This window comes from Pygoscelis adeliae, unplaced genomic scaffold, assembly GCF_000699105.1.
Source record: "Pygoscelis adeliae isolate BGI_AS28 unplaced genomic scaffold, ASM69910v1 Scaffold154, whole genome shotgun sequence".
Taxonomy (NCBI): Eukaryota; Metazoa; Chordata; class Aves; order Sphenisciformes; family Spheniscidae; genus Pygoscelis; species Pygoscelis adeliae.
Genome location: NW_008825113.1, coordinates 30,044 through 43,589, shown reverse-complemented (window position 1 = coordinate 43,589; position 13,546 = coordinate 30,044). Strand labels below are relative to the sequence as shown.

The following is a 13,546-nucleotide window of genomic DNA, read 5'->3' as shown; positions in this document are numbered from 1 at the left end:
AGCCTGGTCCTGGTCCATGCCTGGCCCTTGAGGATGCTCTCTGGACTCCTGGAGCCAGAATCTGACATGTGATACAGATCTGTGCGTAAAATATAAAATAGGGGAAGTCCTCCCTGTGTAATCTCAGCAAAATCCCCAATCTTCACATGGGGGTGGTCATATTCCTTAGCTTTCAAGTATTTCAAGTTACAGACCTCCAGCCTGGCGAGTTTGTCCTTTGGTCTGGCAGTTACAGTTCTGTAGTGTATTTTAAAGTTATTTGTGCAACCTACCCTGTGGGAAGCCAATCTGCATCTTTTTACTGTTTATCTAAATATTCTGTTTTAATGACTAGAATAATTCTGAATCCCCAAACTGCTTACTATACAGCTGCAGGCCATTTGAATATTGAGCTCTGCTACAAAGCAGTGGTACTGACTGCGATTTGAATATTGAAGGCCTAAGAGAGTAATATTAACCAGCACGGTGATGGCCCTAGGTTCAATAATTATGCTGTGCCTGAAAGCACTGCAAGAGTTAGGGGTATCGTGGCATTTCCTGTTTATTTCTTTTTCTTCTCTTTTTTTAAGTGATAGATAGGAGAGGCCGTGAAATGCACTGTCATGTCCTGTGAAATGACATCAGCTGTATGAGACATGGGATGTATCTTTTCAGTGGCTCCGACCCTGCAGGGAGTAAATGCTAAATGCACCCCAAAAAAGCTGACTTTGCTCTCATTGAAAGAAAATGGCAAAACTTACTTTGACTCTAAATGGCAGCAGAATTTCTGTAGTCTGTATGTGTCTCAGTACTATGTGTTCATACAGTGACAAGTGCGTGCTGGAATATGTGTGTGCAGGGGAGCAGAGGTGAAGTGTTGATCCTGTTTTGGTGCTAGGGAAGGCTAGGGTTCCTCCTGAGATCCTTTCCCATCCTGTATGTTAGGTACATTTGAGTTTTTAGTTCTTTTAGTCTCTTTCTTTACAGAATTAGCATTGCCAATACATACTTCTAGAATCCAGAGAGAGAGCTACAACACATTCGTGAGCTATGGCAACACGAAGATCAGAGCTTTAAAATTTTGGCGTGGAATCTTTTTAACAGTGTTGCTTAAGGGTTCTTGCTACTGGTTTTGTTTTGAAAAAATCCTAAATCAATAACGTGACCACACAGCCTCCAAGCATCTAAGCACCTGTGTAAGTCTGTGTGTGAGTGGGTCTGCCTTTGAGATTGGTTCTCAGTCAGCTGGGCAGCGCTGGAGGCTCAGCCCCTCACAGGCACTTCAACGAGTGCTGGGAACAGGGTCAGGAGCCCATACCGAAACCGAATGTCTAGAGCGCTAAGGGACTTTTTATTCTGATGATTACTTGTTTTTTCTGTGCAGCTTTGTTCAAGCCTTATACTTCTTGCCCAGTTTAAAAACATATGTCCAAATTCCGCGTGCCTTGATTCCTCCAGAAGAACTGGAAAAGTCTTCCTTTTGAAAATGGATGAGATTATGAAAATCATTAGTGACATTACCTGTTATTGTTGCTAGTATTCCAGCTATAGCAATAATAATACTTGTAAATCACCTTGAATTTTCAAGATACTTCACAAGCAGCTATTCACTAATCCCGACAATGTAGACTTAGTGCTGTTATCTCCATTTAACAGACATGGTATCAAAGATGGGGAGGTGAAACGCTTTCACTAAGGGTGCAATTAGACAGGCCAGTTCAGCTCACTAGCCTGGCAGAAAGGTAAGATAATAAAAGAAGTGAATAGCTGTCTGCTGGCTTTGCAAGCTGTTTTGGGCCAGCTAAGAGATCCTGGTGCTGGGGAGGGGGCATAGCTGCCCTTTCAGGCATTAGCAGGCTTTTGGAGCAACTTTGCCATCATTTCTGAGCACACCATGAATTCAAGTGATGTAAAGAGGACGGAGCAGAGTGTTTCAGGGAAAGCTCACCTGGGAACATTCTGTAGTGTTTCTACTCCCACCAGTGTGCCTGTGGTAAGAGGCGTTCCTGGAGTGTCTGGCCAGTGTGTCGGACCTTGCCAGCATTAGATCTGTCAGTGTGATGCTATTACTGATGCCTGGGCACATACGTTCTTGCCTCTTTCACTGGTACCAGCCTCTTTGCAAAGGTTGTGTGGGCAGAAACGAGGGCGCACCAGCAGTAAGAACCTATTGCTTCCAGCTCCTGTATGTACCGGGAACATACTGGCATTTTTGTTAGCAACTGTCTATCTCAGGGGGCTGAGGTAATTTTCTGGAGGCAGATTTGTGCAGGTATTGTGCTGGTTCGGTGAGGCCATGTGCACTTGTAGATGCAGACTTCTGTTCTCCTGTCATCAAAACTTTGCAGTGAAGAAAAGGTTCTGTCTGGGTCACCACCCATCTCTTCACACCTGTGTTTCAGAGTCCATGCACAGCTTGATAATAATCTTTTTGGCAGTGATGCCAGCTTATGCAATTGCTGTCGCTTCCACCCACTCCTGCCCTTCCTCTCATGCAATGCTAGTACACGTGTTTGTGTGGAGCACCTGCAGAATTCAGGCAGATGGAAACTGTACATTTGTACTATACATGTGTATACACAAACTACACATACATGTTTATGCATATATGCAAGTGTGTGTATATATATGCAAGTATATATATACATATATCTATACACGCGCGCGCACACACACTTGACTGAGGTATTTCCCATCTGGATGAGTTCCCTGCTCTGCTTTACTGCATGGCAGTGAAAACACTGGCATTGGCACTGCAGTGGGACAGGAATGCTGCTTCAAATTGTTTACCAGATCCGGCCACATCACAACTGTGGAAATGAAAGTTTATCCATACTTGGGGTATGGTCACATACCCTGTCTGCGGAGGGGTTAAGTGTATTTGTGAGATGACCATTTCAAGGCTGTTGCCAATTGTCCATCTCTCATCTCTTAAAGGTGATGGCAACATATCTAATTGCTCCTTACACCTGTTCTGCTCTGGATTTTTTTTTTTTTTTAATGAAAGCTGAATTAAAAAGCAACTACACCTGCCTTTAGCCCTGACAGATTGGAGGAGGCAGAGGTCTTCTCATGAAGGAGAACGGTAACTTAGGACTGCTTGGGCATGCTAATCTCTTCACAGTTAGCTACAGCAAGAACTTGAGATGCAACTCAGCCTTGTTTTAAGTGTATGGTAGTTGGCTGCAAACCAGCATTTCAGTTGCAAAAGGGTGATGGTATTAGTAACTGATAATTTGTGCTGACTCAAACGGCAGTCTTGGGCATGCTCCACTGTGCTTCTGGTTAAGGGTTTTCCAGGTAGGCTTTGCAGTGATGACAACCAATAGCTACTGGTTTTTTACAGCTGCTCTTTTGTTTAGTCAAGAGTTTTTCCCTCTGCCAAAGCTGGTGTGTTGAGTGAGCTTCACAAATTTCATTTTATTCAGGCTGAGGAGCTCGCATACAGATTCCAAGGAGCTCAGTAAGTCACAAAGGGCCATATGCGCCTTGCTTCTAGGCTGCCACATTCTTCCTTTTTTTTTTTTAAATGATGGATGAAAAAATAACTTCTCATCCGTAAGCACCAACTTGAAGGGAGTCCTGAAGTCAGAATAGGCTCCCAGCACATCTGCTTCCTCTTGGCTGGTGGCTGATTCCATGTCAAACAAGCGTCTCCCCCCAGAGGTTTGTAAATGTTTTTCTAGTTGGAAAAAGAGAGAGCAAATGGTTGCCTACACCCATTTTGGGAGTAATGAAGTTTCAGAAAGGCAAATGTTCTGCTTTAGATAACTCTTAACAGTAAATAAATAAATGCTATTTAACTAACCACATTGTATTTCCTTTACACGTTGTTATCTTACACAGTGTCAAACACAAATGGCAGGAAAATCACCAAAACCAAATGTAACAGTACCACTTGCACTGTTTAAATTAAGGCTGTGTCAGTACTTCCGTTATAAGGCTGGTCTATGGGTATCTGACATAGCTATAAAATGTGCACTGAGCTGAGACTTAGCAAATAACAGGTCGTGCCAGGAGCAGCTGAGAATAGAAAGGGGGAGAAGGGGAACTGGCATTTTTACAAACTTGTCCAGCCCAGGAATTTAAAAAAGTAAAAGTTGGCATTCTGCTTTAGCAGGCGCTGTTATGCCTTGTCTGAGTTCAGGATGGCATGTCAGCCATAGCTCTCCGTTTCCTGGCTTTTGTCAGTTTGGGTCACAAACCACATCTCTGTGCAGCTTTTGCCTGCAAACAGCAAAACTTCTTGAAGTGACCTTTTGTGGCAAGAGAATTGGAAGTCTGTTCCAGCATTTTACAACTGTGCTATCCTCAAATAAAGCTGTAGATGATTTATGTATAAACTCAGAAATTCAGTTCAGGTTTTTGTTAAAGCCACTTTCATTTTTTAACTTTCCCTTTACGTTTGTAAAGGTTTATGGGAAAGGAGAAGGGAGGAATTCCCAACTGCTCGCTGCAGGGACAGCACAGCCTTACCTGTAGTGCGTGCAGTTGTTAGGACATACTGGAAGTGGTTGGCTTTTTCTAACCATCTCGCTGGATATCTCCCTAGGTTTCTCTCTGTCCTCTGTGGAAGAAGAAGGGATTCGTCGGCTGTATGTGAATGGCGTCAAAGAGACAGGCCTAGCTTTCAAGAAAGGTAAAAGACTTTTAAAGTGTTTTTGTAATTGCTTGTTTAATCCTGAGCTTGTTGGGTAGGAGCTTTACGAACATACCAAACCAGGGTCCCAGTCCAAAAGAGACCATGCTCTTTTGTGAAGAACCTTAGGTACTGAATACCTGGCTGTTCTGCTCTTGGGATCAGCTGTGCTGTATAGTCAACCTCTTAATTTTGAGTTGCTGTGTACGTAGCAGGGTCAGGATGTCCGTTGCTGCTAGTAAGAGGAGCAGGGGCCCTCTCAAGTTGGTCACTGCGAGATAAACAGGTACAGTAGAAGCAATCATAGTGGTCTCTGAGGCTGGGATTACTGCCTCTAGTTTTGCAGGAAGCATGACAGCACTTGGACCAGAAACCGGCAAAGATAACTAGGCTGCCAGGCTCATCCGAGGGCAGAGCAGGATATGGTTTAACTGCAGCTTACCCCAGCTGAGGTCAACCCTGACACTGCCATGCCCTTAACTGCTTTTCCCATTCATTGCCCTTTCCGATGCTACTCATGCAGTCACGGGATGGGCTAGTCAGGGAGCTGGGCAGCTGAAACTCAACCAGGTTTTAAAGTATAACACGGGGAGCATGAAGAGTGAGAAGACTCTCATCTCATCATAACCTGTCAGTATATGCAGAGTCCTTAGACACACCTGCAGAGTTTTATTGGTGAATGGTTACATGGTCGTGCAGAGCTTATTCACCGGTTTGCTGTTGCCGAAAGCAATGGGGGCTGGTCCCCCCCAAACTGCTCCAGCCCTTTGCCTTGTGCTGACTCTGGCACTCTTAGCTGAGCCGATTGAGCTCACTGATAGAAAACTGCCATGGCAGAAATGTGTGGCTGGTTTTCTGACCTGCTAGCAAAGGGAGTTGGCTTGTGTTGCAGTGAAGCAAGTGGCAGAAGTGGCACAGTGGAGGGACAGGACTGTGCAGACAGTAACTGGGAAGGAAGAAACAGGGGGCAGAGGAGGGGGAACAGTTTTGGCTGCAGGAAGCCTGGAGTTTCACTCAGCTGTAACCTCTAACCCTAAATTAAGAAAACCCCGTAGGTGGTTCTGGGGGCTGCTGCGTATGTCTATTGAGCTTGAAAAGACCACCTTTCTCTCCTCACCCCACCTCAGCCCCGTACGATTCCCTAGCTGACAGGATGGGGATTCTGCCAAAAGCCCTGAACGGGGGCTGGGGGGCAGCTATCTGCCAGCCTGCAACAGGGAAATAAAAATCTGCAGGCTTCTTTTGGGGAGCGAAGAGGATATTGGGGGGTGGGTTGGTTTCAGCAGGCCTTCCTTATTTTGCTTTTAGAAAATGTTTGAGTGACAATTTAAATGAATGCATGAACACAGACTGCCTCCTGTGGGGCTGAAATGCTAAAACACACTTTCAGTGATATATTGCTCTTCATAATTGATATAAAAAGCCACTTCTGTATGAACAGTATTTGGCAGGATATTATGACAAGATACTCATAGTTAGCAGAAAGCAGGGAGGAAAACTCTCTCTTCCTCCCATTATCTACATTCATGTTTGCATTTGACTGCACTTCCTCTAGTAAGTCTAACCAGAAGAGATACAGTATTTAATTTTCAATCTTTTCTCCAATTAGAAACTTAAATTTCATTTTCTCCTAATAATTTTTATTATTTACCTTTTTTTTTTGTTGGTTGCATTAGCTAGACCGTTGGAATTTGAGGTGCTTGACTGTACTGAGATAGACATGATGCTTTATCCCAAATGATTCAAAACAAGGATTACAAAGAGTAAATGAAACCCCAGATATGATGTTTATGGTGGCAGGCATATTAATATGCTACTATTATGACATGGCATCGCTAAGTAGAATAAATGAAATAACACGAAATGCTTGACTTGCTTTGTTTTGTCCTTGTTTCAAATACGATTTTATGGTCCATTTACTTTGTAGCTATTCTATCTAGTTCATTTTATTCTCTCCAAAACTGCACGCCACACTACAGTTTCTGGGCACAATTACATGCATTTAGAAAGATCTCAATTTTCCTAAAGAAGACTGAAGCTCTTTAGCCTCCTCCCTTCCACGTTTCTTTCTTGAATGCGGGTAGGTAATCTCTTTCCTGGAGGATGCAGCTGAGCTCTGCTCGCAGTTCAGGCTCATCGAGTCAGGCCTTTCATCTGGGCTTGAGGGTGGCAAGACTTGTCCTCTGCATGATTGCCCAGCCAGAGGACTGCACGGCATGAGGGCAGGTCACCCCCACGGAGGGAGCAGCTCTTTTGACCCTGAAAATTCCAGCTTTCGTCCCTGTAAATGCCAGGACAGTGACAGGGGTGCCATGGCGGTCCCGTTGGTGGGGTGGTGGCCATTGCACAGCTTTCCCACCAGCTGTGCCCAGCCAGCTGACTCCTGGGAAGGATGCCTGCAGGGGACAACCAGTGTCACCCTCAAGTGGAGAAAAAGCCCCCGATGATCGGGGCTGTCAGCACCGATGTGCCCTGGTGTGCTGCTGCCTGCCTGACCCTAAAGATTATTTGGGATTAAACCCTGGTGCAGCTTGCTGTTGTCAGTTGGAGAGCAGGCCCGGGTGGCTGAGGGGAAGGTCAGGTTTCCTGCGGCACCTCAGAGGACCGCACGTTGTCTGTTGGCATTACTGTGTCACCCCTGAACCAAGCGGGAGTCAGCTGTTTCCTCTGCAGATCCCCTTTTCCCTTGGGCGCTGATGCTATAAATAGCTCCTGAAATCAGATTGGAAAAAAACCATGACTAACTTACCAAGTGCTAAAATTCACCTTTTGAAGATCTATGTGCTAGGATGTGATTCAGACAGAGCCAGAGAGGAGGCTGTCTGAAGTCCTACACCATACACCCTGGCTGAGCGGGAAACGTTTTCTCTCCTCCTAGGTGTATGGGTAGGTGACCACTTCGAATAAAAGCCTTCACTTATATGGAAGGTTAAAAGGAAGAATCAAGCCAGCACAGCTACTTCATCCTTCCCCTGTCCTGTGTGCAGCACCTCAGAAGTCTGACTCTGTCCTTCAGAATACATTTATTTACGAGCAATGTGTTGTGTAGGGTGGCTTGCTGTACAGCGGCTGTTCCCTTGCAGAGTGACATGAAGAAAAAGGGGATATCTTGTTGCTGGTACATTGTGAGGGACTTCCTGGGCATGGTGCTCTTAGGGATGGTACTGGAGCCTGACAACAGGTCTCGCAAAAGTCCATCAAATTTCAATATCATTTGCAGTCATAAATGTTTACTTTATGTCTAGATATAACACTGTGTGGCACTTCATAAACACCTGGCTGAGCTCCTTGATGTCTGTGGGTAACAGAAAAGTTACAGGTGCAAGTCTTACCTGTTCCTTTCTGTGTTGCAGGCCTGAAAGCTGGCGATGAAATTGTGGAGATTAACAAGAAAGCTGCTGAGGATCTGGACTCAGCTTTGCTGAAAGATGCCCTTGTTCAGCCTTCGCTGTGTCTTACTGTGCGCACCTATCCTGAGATAGAGGAAGGGCAGAAACTAATGCAGCCACCACCACGTCGCTTGGAAAACCCATCTGACTCGAGCGACAGCGCACTGGCATTTGTTGGGAGCAACCAAGGTATTGGGTTCAATGTAGAAATTACCAGGAGGGGAGGATTCACGCTTACAATGTGCTGGTGTAATCCCATTGATTCCCTTCATGTAACTTCCATGGTGGAAGTGAGAGGAATTGCAGTTTGAATGCGCTGGGCAGATAATACGTAGGAGCTCTGGGAGCTGTGAGGTATAATCTGCGGTAGCAATGAAGGATGACTGTGTACATGGTTAGGCTGTGAAAAGTGTGTTATCGCCAAATGCATGTCACATCATCTAGCTGTGCCTACAGCGAGTCACAGAACTAATTGCTCCCTTCTGGGCTGCTCAGGAGGTACCTTTACCTATGGATTTGCCCGCAGGATATACGTATGGCAGGGAAGGAAGAGGGGATAAGCATTCGCCCTCTCTGGGATTAGCCAGGAGCACAGGAGCCCTGAGTGTTTGATGAGACACATAAGTAACTCACAGGGACAGTTCAAAACACCTAAAGGTAGTGATTGACATTACAGCCAAATGTATCTAACTGGTCCCACAGCACACTGTGGTGGGAAGGGGCATCCCTGCCCACCATGCTGCCCTGTTCAGAGAACTGAACTGGCAGGAAATTAATCCCTAGCAAATGTTTGCCACTAGTTTACCTTCCTGAACCGGCTGACGACAAGCACCCATGCTGGGATAAGAGAAATGACTGCAGAAGAGCAGGATCATCTCCTTGGTGGTTGCTAGCCATTACCTCTGTGAGACAACACTGTTGGGAATTGCACTGGGATAGCAGGAAAGCTCCTGCACCATGGCTCCTCCTACTTGCCTGCTTAGTCAAGTCTTACTTGCCGGCTTCTAAATGCCACCTGTACTGGAAAACAGAAGAGGATACTGGACGTACCTGCTTGTTTTAGTTTTTTGGAATAATTTAAAATACACAAAAAATGAATAGAATGGCCAAAAAGAAGTAGTTCCTAGATAATCAAAACTATTCTGAGCTGATGTAAATTTTGACTTCCAGTCAAAAGTAAATGGTGTCTGAATATGTCGAAATGCTTTGCTTTCTCCCCAAAGTAAAGGTTTCAAAAATGTTAAAATAGTTGTTTTGGTAACTATGAAAACGGTTTTGTTTTGGGCATTTGGAATAAAAAGCTGGAGCAGGAGGGGGACTGTTAATGCACTTCACCAGGGTTAAAGTCAGCCTTCTCCCAGGACACGTCTGTCTGATTGCTGCAATCACTCGGTGTAGGGGCTTCTGGGATGAGTCTGGGTACAAACTGGAGCTAACCCAGGAGTGGTGTGAGTGCATTAGTATGATGCTGAGCTGGAGCAAATGAGCCACAGTGAAAGATAGCTGGCTTGGGCTCAGGACCAAGCTGACTCATCTCTGCCTGCAAAGGGTCGGGGAGGTACAGCCTGCCTCTCAGCGTTTCTGGATGTGGCTCTGGTTTTGCTTAAAATATTGACTGAAAGTGATCTAGCAAAAATGTCATTGTTCAGGTGACGGGAACACGTAGTGGGGAAAGGGAAAGCTGGACCCCTAGTCTGACTTTGGGGAGTGTGGTATTCATAGCAAGTGGAATAGCATGAACAAGAAAGCTTAAAAATAGCTTATTGCAAATATCTCTAAGGGGACTGATAAAAGCAACCTCATGTAAGATGTGGGATAAACCCCCAAAGGCAGTTAAAATTAAACATTTTCAGAAGGACATTTTCCCCTTTTGATTTCCATTGAACTTTTCCCAGTTAGGCTTTTGTGCTGAAAAATCAAGCTCATCTTGCACATTTTTATAGCTGGCCACAAGATGCCCCCATTTCCTACTTAACACCAGCTCTTCGCGGGCCCCATCCTTTTGTCCTTGCCTGTGCTTTTTAACTGAAACCCCGAGTGCTGAGTCCTCATACCCAGACTTTTCGCTGAAGTAGGTGTCTGCCCTCGGTGCAAAGAATTGGGAACTGGGACTTTTGTATTTATGCAACATAGTGATTTCTAAGGCAGAGCAGTCACATTTTGCAACACAGGGTCTCAACAGCTGGTCTCAACAAGCAGTTTCTCTGCCACTGTCTGTTCTCTGCATCATTATTTTGAGGGTCTTTCAGGGGTCCTTTTCCTTGCTGAGGGTGAGATAGTGCATGGTTTGCCAAATGTGTCTGAAGAGCCTAGCATTTGCCTTTTAACATTGTCCAGTAATAACTCTGCGTGCACCATGTGAAATGAAGACATAGGACATGGCTGATAGACATGTCACAGCAAAATCAGACCTCCCACCTCTGCTGCTTTGTAGGCACGACTTCCTTTGTGCTGCTCTCAACTCAAGTCATGTCTGTCCTCCTTTGTAAGCTTCTCCCGAGCTGGGTTTTTGTGGTTATCGCAGTGGTGTGGAACAGCTGCTTGTTTTTCCATGTCCTGCAGTGAGCATGTGAACTGTCTGGTGGACCGAAGCGCCTGCTTCTTAAATAGCTCCCCAGGACCGGGGATAAGCTTTAGGGCTTCCTTTTCCCTTCAGATTTCTCTCGGTACAGCTGCCCTTCACTTTTGGTGTGTAGTCAGCTCCTTTGCTCTCTCTTTCAGGTGACAGGCGGCACAGAAGCTAGAGCTCTCTTGACATTGCTTTCCTTCAAAATGCAGCAAACGTTGAGGTGGGAATCGCCTTCATTCCTCCTCAAAGGGGGAGGAATACTTCTTTAACCAATAGAAGCAACACAATAGCTCATCAGCAGATGTGCAGGTGTCTCTGACAGCTTCTGAAAGCGCCTGTAGTTGCCATGTGAAATATGCCTCTGAATAACGGCGTTAAGACGGTGTTTAAACCTAAACAACGCCAATGCTCTAATCTGGGATGACTTAGCCTGAGGTGGGAGTGAAATCAAGGATCTGCTCCTAAGTGTGCGATTGGGAGGCAGGTGTTTTGATCTTCCCCGTCAATTTCTCTCTATTTAGGTGTTTGTAGAACACAGTGTTTTACTGAAGCCTTTCTTCTTCTGGCCCTTTGCTTTTTCAGGAATTCATTACCTAAAATAGGATCCACATGAAATTTTAAAAAGGGGTACGTGCTTTTATTTGGGAGATTGTGGCTGTATCTTAGATTTTTGGTCTCGGCTCCACAGCTTCTTGTAGAGAGCAGTCAAGTATGAAATACCCAATGAACCATTTATTTGTGTCCTTGTTGATTACTGGCAGTTTGGCTGGCTAGGCAAATCAGCTCAGCGATTTCTGTTATATGCTTTATTTATAGCATGCAGATTTTTTCTTTCGTCCCGAAGTAGTGTAGCCCCCCTTTCAGCAGGGGGGTGAAACATTGCTGGGCCAGAATGCCAGCAGGTATAAATCACCTGAAGGCACATCCATTCTCCAGAAATTCAGGGTCTGGTTGACCGATCATGTTGATGTCCTATCATTATCATCTTCATGAGCAATTCTTCATCGGCTATGAAGGCAGCAAAGGGTAGATTTTTTGTGTGAGGCAAATCATATGGTGTGTTTTCAACAGAAAGATGCTGTGTGACTTTTTTTTAAGGAAGCTTTCCTAATGCCTTATTACTCAGTGGGAGGTCTTCCAGGAGCAAAACAGAGCTGTGTTTTTGGGAGTCAACCTCCCTGAAGTGCCTGCCAGTGCTCCTGCTAAATATGATGTCTCTTACAGCTGTTTCATTATCTGGAACTACCTTGCATATACTAAGGTTGGGGCTAGGGCTGCAAATCAGCTCTGTGGCAGCAGTTACTTCATTGTGTTTACTTAACAGGTTATTCTTGAAATGAGCTTGGATTTTGATGTGAAAAATATCATCTTGGGCGTGATATATACTTTCCCCTAGGAATTCGCGCTGCATCAGGCTTGCAGAGCCCCAAGTTTTGTTTCTTTCATCTATTACTGTTTTTCCTGGCTTTCAGTCCTCTCTCCTGCTAATGCAGTCTGCATAAATCTGGTTGAGGAGGACTAGCTCTCATTCTGTCTGGAGCCCTACAGCATGTTTTCCTTATTGCCTAAAAAGATCAGTGGGAGCTGTCTCCCCTCCCCACGAGGAGTGTTTTGTCTCTCCATTCTGCTCCGCTCAATCCAGGGAATGAGGGGCTGAAAGCTGGAAACACAGCGTTGCATCTCCCCAAATCATAAAGAAGATGTTTTGTTATTAGAAGGGGATTTGGGAATGGGAGTAGTATCCATATTTGTTTGTGGTCTCTTCACTACCTTTTTTTACTCTGGAGTAGAGTTTCTGAGGTTTAGGCTTTGCATGCTCCTTTATTTTGGAGACCTCTAGCATGAGGGATAACTCTGCAGGGATAACTGTGAGCCATATAAATCACTGTGCAGAATGTATAAATGGTAAAAAAGAAAGTATACCCCTGTTTTGAACGGGTATATTAATCTTCTAGATATGAAGCAGCTAGGTATTTTTAAGGAGTCTATTATTTTGTCATTCAGAAAGCAGGAGAACCAGGGGCTGAAGTTAACAAACACACACTCTAAAGACTATGGTATAAAACTGAAATTTTCATTGCACTGTAAGAATGGCCACTATTTTTCATTCCATCCTCGTCCTGTCACAGGTCCCCTTAGGCTAAGTAATTTGGATTTCAGAACAAGCTGAGACTAACAGTAACCTTAATTTCTTCAGGGTTATTTTCCTGAGGCAGACAACTAATTTCATAGCTTTTGTAGCATGTTAAAAAATATTGTTATCATTCAGTGCTTGATTTAACAATTCCAGCAGCATTTACTGCAGCAGCAATCTGAGGGTCTTGCATATAATTAATCAGAGACATGCAGAACTGTTGTTCACAAGATCTATTTTCTAAAAGCTTAAGAGCCAAAGCTCAAGGGTGTTGCCTCAGTCAATATTGTGTTCAGAGGTCTCATTCCTGGCTTTTCTAAAGTGTGCCTGGGCTGCTGTTGAAATAAGCAGCGTGGCTGTTAGCATATTAGTTTTTGCATTGCGGCTTTGGGTTTCTGACCCTTTCCGTTTTAGCTGCAGTAAGCATACCTGCTCCCTTACCCGCGGATTTCTAATCTTAATATTCTTGCTGTGTTGCCGCTCCCCCTGCCGGCTTTGCAAGCCCGAGGCTGCAGCATGGTACTTGCAGAAGGAAAGGCTGTTTTTTCTGATCTCGATGTCCCTGGTTTCTAAGCTCACTGAGCACATGCTTCATTTTTATGTCTATGAAAATTCGTGTTTATTCCAAACAGGCTACTCAAGGGTATTGCAAGTGTTTGATGAGGCTCCTGAACTGGGGAGGGTGAAAAGTGGCCACGGTATAGTTGGTACAGGGAAGTTTTCATTGAATCTGCGTTTTTCCCAAGAAGAGTGAATGAATTGAATGACATTCAGCATAGATTTTTCTATATTTGCACAATTTATTACCTAGTTGAAATGGAAAGGGAAGCAATAGA

At 44.7% G+C, this 13,546-nt stretch overlaps 1 protein-coding gene across 1 annotated transcript in view; it reads left to right on the top strand.

Annotated features, from left to right (window-relative positions):
• TIAM1 (T-cell lymphoma invasion and metastasis 1) overlaps positions 1-13,546 on the top strand; it is a gene marked incomplete at its 3' end in the record, with an annotated part of 83,378 nt that overhangs the window by 42,570 nt on the left and 27,262 nt on the right. The window contains 2 exon segments of the mRNA XM_009328008.1: positions 4,532-4,618; positions 7,972-8,196. Coding sequence (XP_009326283.1) covers positions 4,532-4,618; positions 7,972-8,196 — 312 coding nt within the window.